The sequence below is a fragment of the Balaenoptera borealis genome, assembly GCF_965194805.1.
Source record: "Balaenoptera borealis genome assembly, chromosome: 11".
Classification (NCBI taxonomy): domain Eukaryota; kingdom Metazoa; phylum Chordata; class Mammalia; order Artiodactyla; family Balaenopteridae; genus Balaenoptera; species Balaenoptera borealis.
The window spans coordinates 111,236,747-111,255,750 of record NC_138868.1 but is presented as its reverse complement, the minus strand read 5'-3'; the positions used below and the strand labels follow the sequence as shown (position 1 = coordinate 111,255,750).

Genomic DNA, 19,004 nt, shown 5'->3' with positions numbered 1-19,004 from the left:
GTGTTAGCCGCTCCACCTCGAGAATTCTCTGCTTCCCCACTTCTGCATGAGTGGGAAGTCTATTTTTTGAAGGAACTGAAGAAGAAAGCTCCGGGCTCAGCCCCAGAAGAGAGCTGAGGGTCCCACTGCAAGCCGAGAGGCGGAGGGTCCCCACCCTGAGTGGAGAATCCCCCAGCCTTCCTCAGGACGCGGGAAGCCAGGACTTTACCCCCTGGCAGGAGAATGGGGAACGCCTCCAGCTCCAGACAAAAAGAGCCACATGACTAACACTTGGGGAAATGGTCCCAAGGCCAGTTCCTGGCCTCGTCATCTTTAAAGGGTCCACAGGTAGATAAACTCCATCGATAAACACAGAGATTCCAGTCAGGCTTTTATTGTTTTGCTCTTAAATATGAAAGGAAGGCCAAAGATCACCAGATAGTTGAGGAGGCTTTCCTGCGGGAAAGACAAAGATGGAAACAAATGAGCAGAGTAAAAGGACTGAGGAAATGGAGCCTGAGCCGCCACACAGGGGAACTCTGGAAGCTATGATTGACATCCTCAGAGAGATATGAGAAGATACGGTACACAGGGAACAAGGTCAGGCGCTATATAAAAAATCAGACCGCAAGAAGACGGAGGGAAACTAATCATTTGTAATAGAATTTTTAAAAAAAACAGTAGGAGAACTGGAAGTTAAAACCAAGGACATCTTGATAAATGAAAAGGGAAAATATAAGAAAATTAGGGAACTAATCCAGAAGCTTAACATCCATTTAATAAGAATTCCACAAAGAATGAATAATATAGAGGAGAGAAAAATTTCAAAGACACAATACAAAAAAATTTTTAAAATCCCAGAATTGGAGAACATGAATTTTCTATATTGAAAGAGTATATTGAGTGCCTGACACAATGAAAAAAAAGAGACCCACATTAGGAAACATCTTTGTGAAATTTTGGGCAGCCATGGGTGAAGAGAACACCCTCAGTGTTTACTGAGAGAAAATAGAGCCATTTCACGTACAAAAAAATACAAATTGACATTCATCAGACTTTTCAGCAATAATGCTTAAGCTTAGAAGAAAACAGAGAAATGGCTTTTCAACATTTGGAGACGATATTGATTTTAAACCTAGAATTCTATTTGCAGCTGAATTAACTATATATAAGTTGAGTGAGATTAGAATAAAGCCATTTTCAAATAAACAAGATCCCTGCCGGAATGACCACCTATGTATGCTTTCCCAGCAGACTATTAAGAGATTTGTTATATTAAAACAAGGAGGAACACCAAGTGGAAGAAAACCTAGATCCAGACGACAGGAGAGAGACAGGGGGTCCCGTAAGCTCTTAGGAAAGGGAAGTCCCAGATGACAGCGGAGGACCAGGGAACAGAAGGTCCAGAAAGAATGCCTTTCAAATGTGGTGCCTATAAATCACTAGACGAATTTTAGGATTCTGCAGGGAGTTTGGGGAGATTTAACAATAGGTCCATAGAAAACTAAACGCATGAAACAAAAAGGCAAATATTTCTGGGCAAAGCAAAAAGTTCTACTAGAAAGACAAATAATCATAACAATGTCAATGCTAAAAATTGATATAGTTGAAAATCATGACATTTATACTGGGTTGGCGGAGGGAGGAGCAGGGTAGGGGGTGGTGATCAGGGCTGAATCTTCACCTTCTGTAGTAGGAAGTCGTTGGATAATTGTTAAAATTGTTAAATCAAGAAATATCAGAATAAGCACACTTTAAAAAAGAAATAAGGAAGCAAATACCAGACAAAACAGCTAAAAGAGATGAAAGTGGTTGCTTCTGAGAAATGGCATTTGGCATGCAGTTTTCAATCATGAGCTTTTAGTCCTAGTAACTTGAAAAAACACATATGTCATGTATTATTATTATTATTTTTTGTATTGAAGTGCAGTTGATTTACAATGTTGTGTTAGTTTCAACTGTATATAGCACAGTGCTTTGGTTATACATACATATATATATGTATATACATTCTTTTAAAAATTCTTTTCCATTATAATTTATCACAAATACTGAAATATAGTTCCCTGTGCTATACAATAAATCCTTGTTTATTGTCATGTATTATTTTTAAAATTTATTTTTTTTATTGGAGTATAGTTGATTTACAATGACTTTTTTTAACATCTTTATTGGAGTATAATTGCTTTACAATGGTGTGTTAGTTTCTGCTTTATAACAAAGTGAATCAATTATACATATACATATGTTCCCATATCTCTTCCCTCTTGCATCTCCCTCCCTCCCACCCTCCCTATCCCACCCCTCTAGGTGGTCACAAAGCACAGAGCTGATCTCCCTGTGCTATGCGGTTGCTTCCCACTAGCTATCTATTTTACGTTTGGTAGTGACAAAGTGAGAGAGTGTCATGTATTATTTTGATTAAAGTTTTTTAAATGAAAAAAATAATGTGCGATGCTGGCAGCCGTGTAGTAAATCATTTTTTTTTTTTTTAAAGCATAGGATTTTTTAAAAAAAATTAAATAATTAATTAATTTTATTTTTGGCTGCGTTGGGTCTTCGTTGCTGCGTGCGGGCTTTCTCTAGTTGTGGTGAGTGGGGGCTACTCTTCGTTGCGGTGCACGGGCTTCTCGTTGTGGTGGCTCCTCTTGTCGCAGAGCATGGGCTCTAGGTGCACGAGCTTCAGTAGTTGTGGCTCGCAGTCTCTAGAGCGCAGGCTCAGTAGTTGTGGTGCACGGGCTTAGATGCTCCGCGGCATGTGGGATCTTCCCGGACCAGGGCTCAAACCCATGTCACCTGCATTGGCAGGCGGATTCTTAACCACTGCACCAGGGAAGCCCGTAAATCTTTATAAAGGCTTCATGTGAGTACATCAGAGGACAGAAGGGCTTCAGGCTTTGGGGTCAGCTCTGGGTGCGAGTCTCACTTCTGCCAATTCCCTGGGGCCCAGGGATGTCCTTGCTGAGGTGTCTGAGACCCGTGAGAAGCTCTATTTGTGGGAGCTATTCATACCTATCAGCCACCAAGCAGGGAACTGACACATCGTGGGTGTTTCAAAAGCAGTATTTATTGTTAAAGCTCTCATGGGCATGACCGAGCTATTCTGTGGACATATTAGAAGTTTGGGGACGCATAGGAATAGATGAAGACCTGAGACCAGAGGTGAGACCCCCACCGTGAGTGGGTCCCTGGGCCTCAGAAGCAGGGTTACTCTTCTGGCCATGAACCCGTCACTTCATAAATTCTTGCTCCTTTGAGCTAAATGGCACCTTGTGGTTTGAAGGAGTGCCTTCCAGAGTCTTCAACTTGCTCTCAGGGATCAGAGCCCAGGAGGCTCCAGTTCAATCTGGAATATTAGAGCTGACATGGCAGAGTCAGATTTTAATCTGTAGTATTTTATCATCCGTCCTTTTTTATTTTTTTACGGGAAGAAAACCCAGTGTTACAATATCTAGAACTCCATCCTTCCTGTCCCTTCGTTGGGCTCCAAGTGCGCTGATCCGTCATCTTCAGGCTGTTTACCTGCTGATGTCAGCGCAAAGTTGGTAAATGGAAATTGCTCGAAGAGCCTTCGGTGTTCCGCAGGTCGCTTCCCTGCCCCAGGGCTTCTGCTTAGGCCATGCTTTCTGTCCAGAGCAGTTTGGGGTCCCTGCTCCTGGCCAGTCCCACCCCAGGCCAGCCTAGAGATCACCTCTCAGGCAGTCTCCCTACCACCTCCACCTGCCCTCCTTCAGGTGTGCTACTGTCGTTGTTTTGTGCTTTCCTATCGACCTATATTTTTTCTCCATCACTTATCACAAATGTAATCAGTGACATGATGAGTTTCAGGTGGGTGAGGACAGGCTTCTAGCTTGCTCGATATTACTTCTCCCGTACGTCACACACAGTAGGTATTTACCCAGCTCATAGTAGGTACACGGTGAATGCTTATTCCACGAATGAATGAATGAATATATGAAGTACCAAAAGGCAGTCTCTTCATCCATGCGGTCTTTTGTATAAATATTTTAAAAATGTAGATCAGAGGGAGTCCTTGAATTCCTTACACGAGGTCATAATGCCAGCAGGGAAAGAGGCAGGCTGGGGACCCAGGACTATCTCTGGGGAGAGGACCCACCCTGACCCAGCTTTGCGTGTTGCCCATCAGCTCTAAGAATCCGTCACTCCGTCTGAAGAGGGTGGCCTGGCAACTCTCCCTGGTCCAGAGGAAAGACACGTAGGTGTGCAGGAGTGAAAGTGTGACAGCCAACCTTGCCACACAATTGCCTGGTTTCGGTTGGGTTGTTCCCCTACCTTATGGCTATTTAAATACAGTTTTGATGGTTTTGTTTGCTTTAGAGGGAGGAAAAAAAAGATTCATAGAAGGTATAAAATTGCATATTATTTACCTCAGAGAAGAGAACAGTCCCCCTAGTAAATATGCATTGAAGCATTTTTATTTGTATTTGTGTTTTTTAAGGTGTTTAAACAGATCTAGTAGACCGTAATATCTCTTTTCAGAGTTGGTGCCATCTATTGATTAAATATGTATTTATACATGTCTCCTTCTACTTTTTCTTTAAATAAAAGAGACATATATTTTTATCATTTAATAGACCTAGAAGAATTGATCAGTAAAAAATACATATTTATGTGTTTCCTTAAGAAAGATTATTAGGCATACAAATTTTAAAAGCTAAAATATTGTTATACGTTGATGTTTGTTAAACGTGAATTTAATTAAAAGTGCAGGGTGTGCGTGTGTGTGTGTTAGGGAATAGTTTGGTTGAAGAAATGGGATTTTTTTTTTTAAAGAATCAATTTTACTTACATATTTATTTTTGGTTGCGTTGGCTACTCATTGCTGCGTGTGGGCTTTAGCTGCGTCGAGCGAGGGCTACTCTGCATCGCGGTGCGCGGGCTTCTCATGGCGGTGGCATCTGTTGCGGAGCACGGGCTCTAGGTGCACAGGCTCGGCAGTTGTGGCTCACGGGCTTAGTTGCTCCACAGCCTGTGGGATCTTCTCGGACCAGGGTTCGAACCCGTGTCCCCTGCATTGTCAGGTGGATTCCCAACCACTGCGCCACCAGGGAAGTCCCAAAATGGGATGTTTTAAAAACACAAATATAACTGATGGGAAATAGAGAAAGAACATAAACTTCGGAGTAAGAAAGACCTGGGTTCTCTGCTACTTTGTAACCTTGGAGAAGGCACTTGGTTTTCTCTGCCCTGGTATGCATCTGCACCTGTGGAGGGAGGAGAGCAGTGAAGGATGGGTGGGAATCAGAGAAAATACACACGGAGCGCCCAGCATTGTGTCGGGTCCAAGAGGCTGAAAAAGGTTGATTCCTGTCCCCCATCAGCTCACCGAGGGGTTGCGTGTGTGTCCTTCCCGAGAAGGGCCAGAGGCTGTGCCCTCGGAGCCTATCGGGACACAGCACACCCTTGGGGCTCAGGGAAGCGTGTTGAGTGCATGCTTGGGTGCGGGAGCCACGGATGCTCCCCCCGAGGTACAGCCCTGGTGGGGACGGCAGGCCTGGGCTCAAACCGGGTCTCCGTGCATGCACCCTCTGCAGCGCTGGGGAGTCGTTTAAAGTCTTCGAGTACCACGTGGCTAGTAGTACCTACTACATTGGCTGGTTGAGAAGATAAATACGGGATCTGTAGGCCAAAGACAGAGGACCTGGCTCGTGGATAAAAGTGACAGTGCTCGACATTCATCATTTCTTTTTAGGGAGGCATTCACTTTGAAAAATAGAAAAACCTGGGTTTGAATTTTGGCTGTGTTACTAACTAGCTGTGTGACCTTGGATAAATCACCTAACTGCTCTGAATCTCAGTTTCCTTATCTCACAAAAAAGGTGTCATTATACCTTCTTGGGAGACAAGGCTAGGGGTAAAATATGACGATATTTGAGAAAACCGTGGTCCCCAGAGGGTGCAGAAATGATGTCTGTTATTTGTATGAAGCTGTCAGTCACCAAGCCCTACTAATTCTGCCCTTTTCCCCCGGCCCCTGCTTTTCCTCTTCCACTGCTACGACCTTGTCCCAGGTCCGTCAAATCTGGGATGACCCACCAACAAGTACTCCTGCCTCAACCCATGCTGTGCACTCTACACAGATTAAAATCCATAAATTATTTCCCGTTTGTTTGTGGCACTCCCTGCTTAAAATGAAATTTTTTTTTCCAGCAGCAATAGGGAATTTCTAAATATTGTTTGTTTAGAATTCAAGGCCTTTTCCACTCTGCCTTCCACCTACTCCCCCAAGGCCTCTCCCCATGTTTCCCCAGAGGGTTTTGGCCTGTTCTGTTTCCCCTCCCTGGGGCATCCGTCTCATTTCAGTGGCCCACCTGATCCTGCAGCCACCTCAAGCTAGTTCTGTCCTGCAGATTTAGCCACTAGTGACAATTCTGATGAATAGGATTCTGGCTTTTTTCAAGAATTCACACGTGAATTTGCTTGTGAATGACATGTTTGCAACTACTGGCTCTGTAGAATCTGAATTTAATACTTAGTATGTACATGTCCTAGTATCTTTTATGTAGCGTTATGTTAATTTTTCGATGGTCTCTGCAAATATATTGTGTACCCTTTTCAGACAAGAGCAAAGTACGTTCTTTATATTCCCAGCCTTTAAAAAAGGACTTTAAGTACTTTGTAAGTGCCAGGTGATGATACTATCACCATAGTATAGAAAACCTTTCAGACTTGTTAATAACGAGGGAAGTAATTGATTGTTTTACTTCTTTAAAAGGAAATGGTCTTAATTTTGTAGAAATGGAGGCACTCAGACCAAAAGAACTCACTGGCAATTGGTGGTAGGCATAGCTGCTTAATGGCAACTGTGGGGGTTTGTGTTTAGGACAGCTCTGGGTTTGACTGCTGACCCTCTTAGCTGTGTGGCCTTTAGCCAGTTGCTGAACCTCTCTGAACTTGAGTTTCAGGCTACTAAGATCCAGCAGTAGTGTTGCCACGCGGTGGGTCTATGATGAGGATGAGCTAAGATGGTAACTGTGAATGCGTGCCCACGCAGGCTCTTGGGAAAACATTGGCGATCGTGGTGAAGGGGAGGGAATACTGTCTCCCATAGGGTCGGTCACTCACCTGCCCCTGCGGTGAGCCGCGCACACACTGAGCTGGGGGGGAGTCCAAGCCACCGTGGGGTCTTGGGAGGACACCCTGGGACAGAAATAGTTGCGCCCTGCGTGCCCAGCCCCTTCTATAATACCCCCTGCTGTTCTTTTCACAGCTCCTCAACACTGAGCGGATCCATCAGAGGGGCACCTCCTCAGCAAGCAGAGGGCACAGCCCATGGGGGGCCAGGGGGCCTGGGGGTGGGTGCCGCAGGCCTTCCTGAGAGGAGGTGCGGAGCAGGAGGAAATCTGCCGCACGGCACACCCAGAATACCATCCATGTGAGCTGCTCTTCCAGGGGCAGGGCCGACTGGGCTGTGAGCAGGAGAAGCCAGGACGGAAGGCAGAAAGCCACAGGTTCCTTCCGTGGCCTTGTCACCTTGGAGATGTCCCACGACTTCAGCTGGTTCCTGCCTCCTTGCCGTCTAGTCTGAACGCACCCCGCCTGTACCGCAGTCGCAGCGGCTGTTCCAGCGTCTAGGGCATCCAGTCTAGGGAGAGCTTGAGGATGCTCTAATTGCGGGGAACCTGGCCAATTCTCTTCGCATCCTTGTTGGAAAAAACCCTAACGCACCCATCTTCCTGCTGGGAAAACTGAATTGCTTCTGATTTAACCGTCCGAGTGACCTCCGCATGGGCCACGGCTCCTGCCCTCCCAGCCTGGAGACCAGGAGGAGGAAAGATGGTGAGGAATTGGCACAAGGTTTGGTCACACTGCCTTTCTTGTCGTGCCCTGAGCCCTGCTCTGTGAGGTCCCCACTGCCAGTCCCAGCCCCTCCCACTGCCCACGAAGGCGCTCCGGTGCCCACGGAAGGAAGCCCTGCGCGCTGGCATCTCCCCCAGAGAGCAGTGCACACGCGTGCTCCGGGCGAGGGCGAGCATGGGGCAGACCGCAGCTCCCCGGAGCCCAGCCTCCCAGCTGGAAAGTGCCCGCGTGTCGCTCAGGAGCGCGGAACCAATGCGAGCCTTGGAGGAGGTCTGCTCCGCACCCCGCGCAGATCGGTGCTGATGGTGCTTGCCAGTTGTGTGTCTGCGCGAGAAAAAACCCGAGACGCTGCCTGCCTGCTCCCTCTCTCCTGCTCTCTCCCTCCCTTTGCAAACATTGGATTTAAACCTGCTCAGAATTCAGCACAGAGGAAGGCAGCAGCGGCAGCCGGCCCAGCCGCGGGGACACCGCAGCCTCAAGATGCACCACCCCGCCTGCTGGATTGTTTTCTCCGTGACGACCGCCCTGCTCTTCATCCCAGGTACCCAGCAGGGGCTCTCGGCTCCCCCCGGGCGGTTCCGAGCAGAAGGGGAAGGGGAAGGGGAGCCCGGGTGGGGGGGGAGAGGGAGTAGTGTGAGCTACGTGTGTGGGGAGAGGTGGGCTCGCCGTGCACACACCGCTTAGCTCGTCGCTCCTGCACGCACGGGTGCTTGCAGCTCGGGTTTGGGGTTCGCCCTCCTTCCAGGCAGTGGGTCTGGTGAGCTGGGTTCGAGATGTGCACCTGCTGTGAGGCACTGCAGTTGCTGTGCAAGGTGCCGGCTGGCTTTAACCAGTTGTGGTCCCAGGGGTAGGAGAAGAGGGGCTTAAACTCCCAGGGATAAATCTTTCTCGCCGCTTCTGTTGGGACCGGCAGGATAGAGGGGACATCCTGATTCCTCTCTGCGTCTGCTGGCATCTCTGTTTTTCTGTCTCTCCTCCTTTCTCTCTCTCTCTCTCCCCCTCCTCCCTCCTTCCCCCCCCCACACATCACCCTCTCTCCTCACTCTCTCTCCAGCCCCTTCCTCTCTCCTTCCTCCTCCTTTGCTCCTGCATTTCTCACCTTAACACAGTCCTGCCACCTCCATCCTTTCTTTATCCTTCCACCAAATGGGCAGATTGTGCCTCTGAAATTCAGAATCCCGTTTCCCCCTCCTTCTCCCTGCATCTGAAACGTGAATGTCCCTGACAGAATTTGGAATGTTCGTATCGGGGGAAGGGTGGGAATCTGGGTTTACCTGGTCCTCCTCAGCACCTTCCCTACCTTACGGAGCCATTTAAACGTGGTCCCACCTATCAGAGCAGTTACTTGTTTGCAGTGACACAGGTAAGAGGCTGCAATCCTGCCAGAATAGGCTTAGTGGAAGTGTTGCAAAACCCAACACGTTGTAATAGGTTTGATAATTGCATGCGTGTCGTTCGCAAGCAGACAGCTGAATGCCTGCAGGCATCCTTCAAACAATGCTGAAGGGACGGGTGATGGCTTCCAAGGGTTTAGGCCAGCATCCAGGGGTCTGTGGGGTTTCTGCCCTAAACCTCAGCCCAGTGAGAATTTCATTTTTTTTTTTCCCAAATTGAGACACATGCATTTGGTTAAACATAAGCTTAAACCTAAAATCCTGTGCATGTATACACAGACATAAATAATAAGATTCTTAAGCCTTACATATCCTGTATGGGTAAAACACACAATTTTACATTTTTATATTCAGAATTAATTGGTTTCTGTGTTTAAGAACATAAAGCCCTAAGTATTTCTAAGCTACCAAAGTGAAATCAGAAAAATGAAAAGTTTATTGGGAAGAAGGGAAAAGAGGATGGACTAAAAACAAACAAAAAAAAGGAGTAAATCCATCGTTTAACGTTTTGTAATGCTGTTTTACAATTGCACTTTTTCTAGCAGAGATGGGCGCTGCGTAACCGCGTTCCAGGCTGTCTGCTTTAGGCTGAGAAGTTAGAGCGGGTGGGGGAGTGCTGCTCTTCTTCTTCCAGACTCAAGGCTGGGAGGGGGTTTCAGCAGGACCAGCTCAGAGGGGAAGGCCCGCAGGGCACTCAGTACCGGCTCCAGCCTGGGAGAGGGAGCCAGGTGGGCGCTCTGGGTCTGAGTGAGGGTCCAGACTTTCCCATGGGTGTGAGCCCTGGCCTGGGTGACAACTCTGGGCCCCCAGCCCCCGTCCTCCCGCTGAGCTGAAGCACAGCTGGCAGAACGGCAGCACTCAACCCCTAGGGATGCTGGTGGTGGGTTTGGGCTCCTCTCGTGGAATCAGAACACTGCACTTCCAAAGGGGGGAGGGAGCGAGCCCCAGGAGCTGGAGCTGCATTGCGGTGCACCCTGAAGGGACCTGGAGCCGGGGATGCTTCCCTCTAGAGCTCCCAGGCTCCTCTCCCCTGGTGGGGGAGCACCCGCACCAGAAGTGGGCCCTGCTCCAGGGCATGGCCTCCCCCAGCCCCCAGCCCCTTGGCCTCACCAGGATGAGCTCAGCAGAGGGGAAGGCATTTCTGCTGGAGGGCTGCTCTTTCCTGCTAACTGTGCTGGAAGCTGGCCCGAGCATCTCAGCTGGAGGAGGAAAGTTGGCTTTGGAGGTGCCCGGAGGAAAGGAAAGCATCACCTCGGGAGGGTCCCTGCGGGAAACGGGACCTGGCTGTGTCCTAAAGTTCTGACAAGCGAATGGCTTACTTGTGACTACTTCCTCGCCTCTTTTACTTCCTTTATTATGTGTTTATAGACTTTTCCCCTTTGTTTCTAATGATGCTTTCCCTCCCATCAGGGTTAATACCAGCTCGTTAGCCATTTACTTTTCCTGCTTCTGAAGACAGAGGCTAATGCAGTAACGTAACCTTGACCTGGTTGGGCCTCGATGCCATTTCACTCTGCAGCCTGTTTCTCAGTGAAACACATTTCCATCCCAGAATAATTTTAAGACTAATGTTGTTGTCGCCTGGTGCCTTCCAGGGGGAGACCGATGGCCATAAATTGCTTTTCTAGGCAGAATCTCTGGGACGGGAAAGACAGTAACAAGTGGAAACCATAATGAGCCCACACCCAAGATGGGGAGAGGTCTCTGTTGACAATTTAATTGTCACTCCAGGCTTGAGATGTTCCTGAGACCCTGAGCGCCGAGAGTGGGGGGACTTTTGTGGTCCCGGGCAGGAGGAGAGATGGGCTTGTGGGTCTGGGGGCTTGGTGAGGGAGGAGTGGGATGGGAAGCAAGTCTGGGGAAGCAGGAGATGAAGAGTGCCGGGGGTGCAGATTAAAATGCAGAACCCCTACCCCGCCTCAGACATGTGTTGCTAGCAAACACCCCCGGTCCCTCTCAGCCCACTTCGTGTGTACTTGAGAACCTGTCCACGGCCTGCAGCATTTGAGTACAGACCCATCTGTGCCTGCCTTTTTCCCTCTAGCCTGAGACATGGCAGGGCAGCATGGAGGTGGGCACAGGGGCTGCTGTCTTTATGGCCAAGGCTCAGTTTCCGAAGCAGAGCGTAGAGTCACGCCAGCTGGGAGCCCAGCTCGCTGATGGGAGGATTGGGTCTCCAATCTGGAGGGCTTCTGTTCCCACGTTGCGGTCATTACCTCCTGTTTGTCCCCTTCTCCTCAGGTTGGTTTGGTCGGCTCAGGGTGTTCTCTGGGCCTCAGTCTACCAATCTGTAGAATGGGTTCCAGCAGCATATGCTTCTTATCTCCACCTGCGTGGAGTAGCCAAAAGCATAGGTTAGATGATAACAAGGTGAATGTAAAAAACCCAACCTGGTCTCCTAGTCACAGGGCAGAAACAGGGGGGGGTTGTCGCACGGGACGGGAGAGGGCATTCCTTCTGGTGGAGCAGGCTGAAGGCAAGGCTGACCATACCCACTTATATGTGTCATTGTCACAGCGCTGGGAACTAACGGTCCAATCTCCCCCTTCATTTATCCAACAAGACTTTATACAGGTTCTGATTAGACATAGTACAGTGAGTAAGTACTCTCCTGCCTCAAGAACAGAGGTCCATAAAACAGGGAATTATTCAGTGTGTTCCTGCCCTTGGACCCTGACGCCGTAGGCCCATGGACTTTGAGCTTCCTGGGCCTTGGTTTCTCTGCGTGGAAAACTAGGGCAGCAGACACACATGGCCCCTTTGGTCCCGATGTTGCTCTGCAGTATTTTCGGGTGCTCTGCACATGGGCTTGTGCATCAGCTTCGGACAGTCGGTGCTCCGGGGGCGCTGTCACCTGCAGCCTCTGGGCTGTGGCTGTCCTGTCCCAGGCTCACTGGATGGGGGCCCCTGGGCTGCTGCCTGGGCTGGGAGAGAGGAGACACGGATGGCCCAGGCTGGCTGTTCCTGTCAGTGATCTCAAGCATCAGCCCACAGATGGCCAGTGGCTGCCAAGCCCGGCTGTCTGCGGGGGTGGGTGTTTGCACCTCCAGATGCTGGGTGGCACCTTCCAGACACGGGGGCCGGGCGGGCGCTCGGAGGAGGGAGACAGGCTGGCATCGCCTTGGGATGGCACCTCTCTCCTCTGCCAGTCCTCTGACCCCGCTAGAGGTGCCGAGCTCCGGGCCCTGCGACACCTGCCCCTTGAGCCGTTTCATGCTCTTGATGGAAAACTAAGACTTTGCTTCTCAACCTGGGAGGCCTTGGCTGCCTCAGCCTTTCCCTCAAGTGGGGAGGCACTAACACGGGGGGCAAGGATATAGTTCCATTTGCTAGATTTCTACACCACTCAAGTCTACACCCTGAGATGGAGGTGCTTGTAGGGCCCGGGGCGGGACTGAAGGTAATTCTGAGAATGGGCAGGGATAAACCCTGTAACCAGAGATGAACTTGAAGACAGATGTGCTTGCTCTTCCCTTCCTGTAGGTGTGAGAATACACACTCCCCACTCACTGTCCTCCTCTCATGTCCACACACACACAGACAGACACACACACACGCACGCACGCCTCCAGGTCAGAGCTTAGCTGCCCTCACAGTCATATCCACAGCCCCTTCAGAAAAGTAGCCTCTTCCTCTGGACTTGCGTCTCTGCCCTTGCAGAGCTCCCTGCTGTAGCCATAAGCCTGGGTGCTCTCCCCGTGGGCGCTGTGGCAGCAGGCCTACATGCTGCCTGTACCGCCCTCAGCCATGGCCGTGTGCGTGGAGCGCCGCCCCAGCGATGCAGGGACCCCGTGCACCCTCACCCTCCTGCCACCTTTGGGCCCTGGAGCCTGGGCGAGGCCGACCTTGCACTCCTTCCTCAGCACCTCTGTCTGTCTGCCCAGACCCCGTGGTGCTGAGAGGCTGGGGACTCCCCTGCAGTCACTAGACTAACTAAATTAAATGTTTGCCAAAGGCTTTGAGACACCCCAGGGCAATGCGCTGGGTAAGTGCAAGGCATTATCATTATGATGCAGGCACTTTCCTTTAATGAGCAGAGACGCTGTGCAGAGACACCCCTGAAAGGCCCAGATGGATCAATGCACTGGGACACGGGCCACTGATTGGAGTGGCTGCTTGCGTGTTCCCGGGAAATGGTAAGTGGCAGGCGGACGGCAGGCCGACACCCACCTCCGGAGAACCAGCATCTTCCACATCTCAAGGGACAGACTCTGAAACAGCCTGAGTGGTCATTCGTGAACATTTATTTGTAGGGAATTTACAAACGCAGTTTCACCACTCGTGGGAGTTTGCTTAGTGATTATACCAAGCATAGTGACAGTTTTGTGCTTTGTGGTCTACCTGGGAGATTTATCTTTGGTCTCACTTGCTTCTCAAAGAGATCATGAGATAGGCAGAGCTGAGCTTGTCTTTCCTTTGCTTAAAACCCTATGCAGACTTCTGGTTGCCTTTGGAATAGAGTCCAAAGCTCTCAGCCCGGTCCCCGGGCCACAGCCTGGCCCCTGCTCCGTATCGCTCGGGAATCAGTCCCTCAAACGCACCGTGCTCTCTCCTTCCTCAAGGGCTTCCCCTGGGAGGTCACCTGAGCTTGGAAAACTCTGATCCTCCCTTCATGATGTTTCTGGATAAATACCCTTTCCATCCTTCAGGGCTCAGCTTAAGTTTCTCTTTCCCAGGAGAGCATTCTCGATGCTCGTTTCCTTCATTACTGCCAAGTCCAGGATGCCAGGTTCCTCCTCCCTAACACTGTCGGCCCATATATTTTACAGTGATTCTTCGTGTTATGCCTCGCTTTCCTCCCTGGACTGCAGTCCCTCAAGGTAGGGAACGCATCCATTTTGTCCTCCCACATGACCTCGGTGCCCAGCACAGTGACGGACATAGAACACGTGCTCACAGAGCATTTGTGGAGTGAACGAGTGAGCGGATGAATGGATGGACACGTGCATGGGTGACCAGCCAAGCTCACACGAGTACTAAGGGTCAGCTTCTCTGTTCTGTCATTCTGTTCCATCCGTTGAATGGTCAGGCATCTGGGCCCCTGGGCTGGCCTGCCCATCAGCTTCCCCATCTGCAGAGCGAGGACAGACAGGCTTTGCTAATGGGAGGCGGAAATGTATGAAGGATGCTGTGGCGATTACTCATTCCAGTGTTCATGCCTGTCAGTGAACACCAGCCCCGAGCTTCCAACCAAATACGCACGCGGCGGCTCAGAGCTGGAGATGGTGCTTTTGGATTTCATGTCGTGTGTCGCCACAGACACGCCTGAGAGTGAGAGTCTCTCCGTAAACACAAACGTGGGCCCTGATGTGGGCCGTCGGCTGCATAAGAAACAAAATCACTCACAGGTTTAAGCAACTCCGGGTACTGATGAAGTGGCCCGGTTATTAGAAATTTAGAGTCATGCCTGCCGTGCCAACAAGTACACGCTATAGCAGTACGAGGAGGAATTGTGACCACAAGAGGTAGGATGTTGGGTTAGGGACAGGAGGACACTGATAGCATAGGGTGAGTCATGCTTGAGCAAGTGACACTTAAACGGGTTCATGTTCATACGGACGAGGTCAGAAGGGCTCAGTAAATCCGAGGAAATGGAAACAGGGCTTCTCGTGTCTGTTACCGAGTCACTTCTTATAGCTGAGCCGATTTCAGACTTGCTCGTTCATGGCTGTGGGCTTCTGAACAGCAGGGGTCTGAGACGCCTTGCTCCTCTCTGACGATGATGCCACAAGTACCAGGCAGGTTCACTTGTCTGACATGTTGTTTATTGAGTGATTACTATGTGACAGGCACTGTTCTGGGCACTGGGAATGCAGTGCCTGAACAAAAGTCTTCCTGGTCCCTGCTTGCAGGAGGTTCATAGCCTCGGGAGTTCCCTGGCGGTCCAGTGGTTAAGACTTCACCTTCCAATGCAGGGGGTGCGGGTTTGATCCCTGGTCGGGGAGCTAGGATCCTGCATATCTCGTGGCCAAAAAAACCCAAAACATAAAACAAGCAATATTGTAACAAATTCAATAAAGACTTTAAAAAAATGGTCCACATCAAAAAAAAAAAATCTTAAAAAAAATAAAGAGAATCATTCTAAAAAAAAAAAAGAGGTTCACAGCCTCGCGGGAGAGACCGAGTGCCTCAAATATGTGTCCCTGTGGAGGGAAGTGAGAGCTGCTACACATCTATGGGAGGAGAGGTCTGGGCTGCCCATAGGAAGGGCTTGACTTGCCGGGGAGGCAAGATCACTTGCCCGAGAAAGTGACCGTTGAGCTGAGATCTGAAGGATGAAGAGCGGAATTTATCCAAACCCCAGGAAGAGGCAGAGTGAAGAGGACATGCAGAGGCCCCGGAGCAGAAGGGACCAGGGGACGTCCTCCTGCTTGGCTGGAGTGTAGAGGAAAGGCGTGTGCTACACGATGAGGCCAGCGGCCCTGGACGCTCATGTTGGTCATTTTGGTCTTTATTCTAGAAGTGACAGAACCCCACTGATGCGATGCACCTAGTGGGGGTGAGGATCTCGCCTTACATAATTGAATCTTGTTCTTGTGCATTTTGAAGAGTGAATTAGAGGTGAGCAAGCTTGGAAGGGGTGAGGCCCCCAGAGTAGCTCAGGTGGGAAACTGCTGGTGGTGTCGGATTGGAGAGACACAGGTGATGTGGAGCCGCTGCAGGAAAGTCAGAGGTGCCCCAGATGTGTCTGAAGAATCCGAATCTAAAGGAAACCCACCGTGAGCACCAGCAGTGCCTTTGGGAGCACAGAGAAGAGGATCTGTCCTCCACGTCCTGCTTACACACCATCCGTTCAGCTCAGGTGTGATTTTGCCCAGAAGCAGAAATAAGTTGTTTTGGAAATTCCATCATTCCTTGAAGTCTCATAATCTCAGTCCCTTCACTGGTGTCCTCTCGGGGTCTAATGTAGGAGCTTAAAATGGCATCATTCATTTCCCAATCTGTCAAAGAGATTGCAGAGAGCTCTAGCTGTGTTATCTGCTGGATCTTGCCCAGGGTTATTTGCTCCTGAAAGAAACCAGGCATTTTAGGGAAGCTTTGATTGGACTCTAGATTGATTTAAGGGCACGAAGATGCAGCGTTTTCACAAATATTATTGTGATGTCACAAGAGCATGCATGACCTTCCTGTAACCACCACCACCTGGGTGAGTCATATTAATTTATGTAGAAAAGCAGAGCCCTCGGGACTGAAAGGGATGCTGGAGATCATCTGTCCCTTCCTTTCATTCTACAGATGAGAAGACTGAGGCATAGGGAGTCCGGCATCTTAGCTAATGTCACATAGTCAGCAGGGACCCGACCAACATGTCGACACGGAGCTTCAATAACCTGTGTTCATAGCCCAGCTGGTGTCATTTCAGCACACGGGGGGCTGAGCTGAGCTTCGCCTCCCTGTCGGATCCCCTGTTGGAAAATAGACTTGTCACCTCGGCTGCTCTATTTCCCCGAAGCTCTCTCGTCTTGGTGCAAAAGGAGCGTGTGGAACAGGGTGACTCCCCGGTACCCAAGGATTAAGGTGACGGGTCGGAAACGAGAGAGAAGCCTGTCTTCCTCAGAGGCATCCTCATACTTGGAGCTTTGTAAATGAACTGGGAGACTTCTAGAAATCAACTGATCCTTGATGTGCAGAAGGAGGTGCTCAGGGTGGTACAATGTCAAATTCCAGGCACGTGTCAGCCTGTCCTGTTGGGTCCACACACTGCAAAAGGCACCTGCTTTTATCATCACCGGACCATCAAACCCAAGAGAAAATACACACCGAAAATACCATAAATGTTACATTAACAATTCGCGGTGGAACGGTAACTGACGGTGTACACGGCACCTCCCCGTACATCGAGGCTGCTCCGTGTGACAGTGGGTGAACGCCCGTCCTCCCCCGTCCCGCTCCCTGCTCTGCCCTCACGGTGGACCATGCGGGCCTGGGCACGATCGAGAGATCAGCTCAGAAGAGCTGTGGACCGTGCAGAACAGGAAGCGGGGCTCAGATTCAGAGCAGACAGGAAGGCACTGGTAGCCGTGCTCGGGCCAGGCTCCTACGGGCATTTCCCTTCTAGGAAGACAGGCCTGAGGAAGCCTTTGCTTCTCTGAATGAGCCAACCTGCTTCTTCCGAAGAGCCCGGTGCCAAGGGAGCCCCAGCTCCTTGAAGGGAGAAGAATGCTGGAAGAGAGAGTGTGGAGATGGAAATAGCCCGTCAGCCTCCAAGGGAAGCTGGAGTTGCCTTGGGAGTCCCCTGGCTTCATCCCACGGAGACAACAGTGCCCAGTCTTGCTTGGCACCGGGGTGGATGCCTCTTTGGGTGAAGCCCAGATGGGAAGGGATGGGGAAAACCACTCTCACGATTCTGCATCTTTTCCTGACGGGCCCTCCCCTCCTTTTGTTTAGGGAGAGATTTTTGGTAGTAAAAGGGCCCTGCCTTACAACTGCCCCCAACAGTGTCCATGAAGATTGGACCACTTCTTTATTATGACCCGGACAACTGTTTCCTTTCTTCTTTCATTTATTTATTTTTACTGTTAGGTGTAAAATGAGGTACAAGGCTATATTGTACAACACGGGGAATAGAGCCAGTATTTTATAATAACTATAAATGGAGTATAACCTTTACAAATTGTGAATCAGTATATTGTACACCCGTAATTGTATAATAGTATACATCAACTATACTTAAATAAAATATTATTTATTTTTATGGTGGATGCTGAGCCCTTCTGCCATCCCCCGTGGGAGAGTGTGGAAGTGGGACCCGGCCTCTGGCTTTGCCTCTGCACTTGTGAACTGGCGGCCTTGGGCAGACGGTTGGACCTCTCCGAGATTCTTAATCCTCTCTACCAAATAGGAGGAAATAACTCGTTTACCTACTTCCTGGGGCGGCTGGGAATGTCGTAAGGGATGCAGGCAGGCGTGTGGGGCTCGGCGGCTCCAGGTGGCAGGTCTGGGTCTCAGCACGTCCCTTGGGTTGGCGTATGTCTGGGCCTTTCCCGCTTCTCCTCCTGTGTCAGCCTCCTCACTCCTGACGCTGTCCTGCTCTGGCTGTCACAGGCCGTGGCGCACACGCCGGAGTGCCCGTGACGGTGGTTCAGGAGGAGGAGGCCCATTTCCGGGCACTCCTGTGTTCACGTCCCTAGGCTTGGAGCCCTGTTTGCTTTGCTGCTTCTCCTTTTTCCGGGGGAAGTACTGGAAGTGGTTTGTGTTTCCCCAGCTGAGCTGCTCTGGCCCCGCCGGGTCTCTGCTTTTGGGCTGAGGTGAGAGAAACCCAGATGGGGCTGAGAAGAGCGAAGTCCGGGTGGAAAGTGCTCCGCAGCCCTGAGATCCGGCGGCCCCATGCGCCCGTCTGCCGAGCTCGCTGCCACCCCTGAAGGTAGACTTGCAGGGAGCGGTGCGGGGCTGAGAGGGACCTTAGTGGGCGGGGGCCTGCTTGCTCCCCTGACACGTGCTGCAGGAGACCGACCAGTTCCTCCCGCCGCGGGCTCAGCCGCGAGGCCCTAGTGACCCGAGTCCCTCCGTTCAGGCACAGGAGACCACAGACCCTGCGCCTGTACCGGCCGAGTCCAGTGTGAGAGCCAGGGACGCAGCTGTGTGCTTGGCTGGTGAAAGGCGGTGAGGTCCAAGGTCACAGTCCTGTCTCGTGTCCTCCCTAACCCCACGTGCTCAGCTTCTCAGCCGCCTCAGAAAGACCCAGCCTGAGTGGAGATGCCGAGCGGGCCCAGGGATCCAAGAAGGGCCCCAGAGACCAAGCACACCGCCCACAGTGAGAGGTGAGAGGCTTGCTGTCCGTGTCACCGGCTGCCTTCTGAGTGGCTCAGC

At 50.7% G+C, this 19,004-nt stretch overlaps 1 protein-coding gene across 4 annotated transcripts in view; it reads left to right on the top strand.

Moving 5' to 3' along the window:
- Nucleotides 1-19,004, top strand: part of OPCML (opioid binding protein/cell adhesion molecule like) — a 1,243,265-nt gene that overhangs the window by 159,486 nt on the left and 1,064,775 nt on the right. For 2 of the 4 annotated variants that reach the window (XM_082341076.1, XM_082341075.1), the window contains one exon: nucleotides 7,211-8,341. In XM_082341076.1, coding sequence (XP_082197202.1) covers nucleotides 8,281-8,341 — 61 coding nt within the window. In that variant the 5' untranslated portion in view covers nucleotides 7,211-8,280. Of the gene's footprint in view, nucleotides 1-7,210; nucleotides 8,342-19,004 lie in introns of those variants that run through there. The other 2 variants (XM_082341080.1, XM_082341077.1) reach the window with 1 other exon arrangement.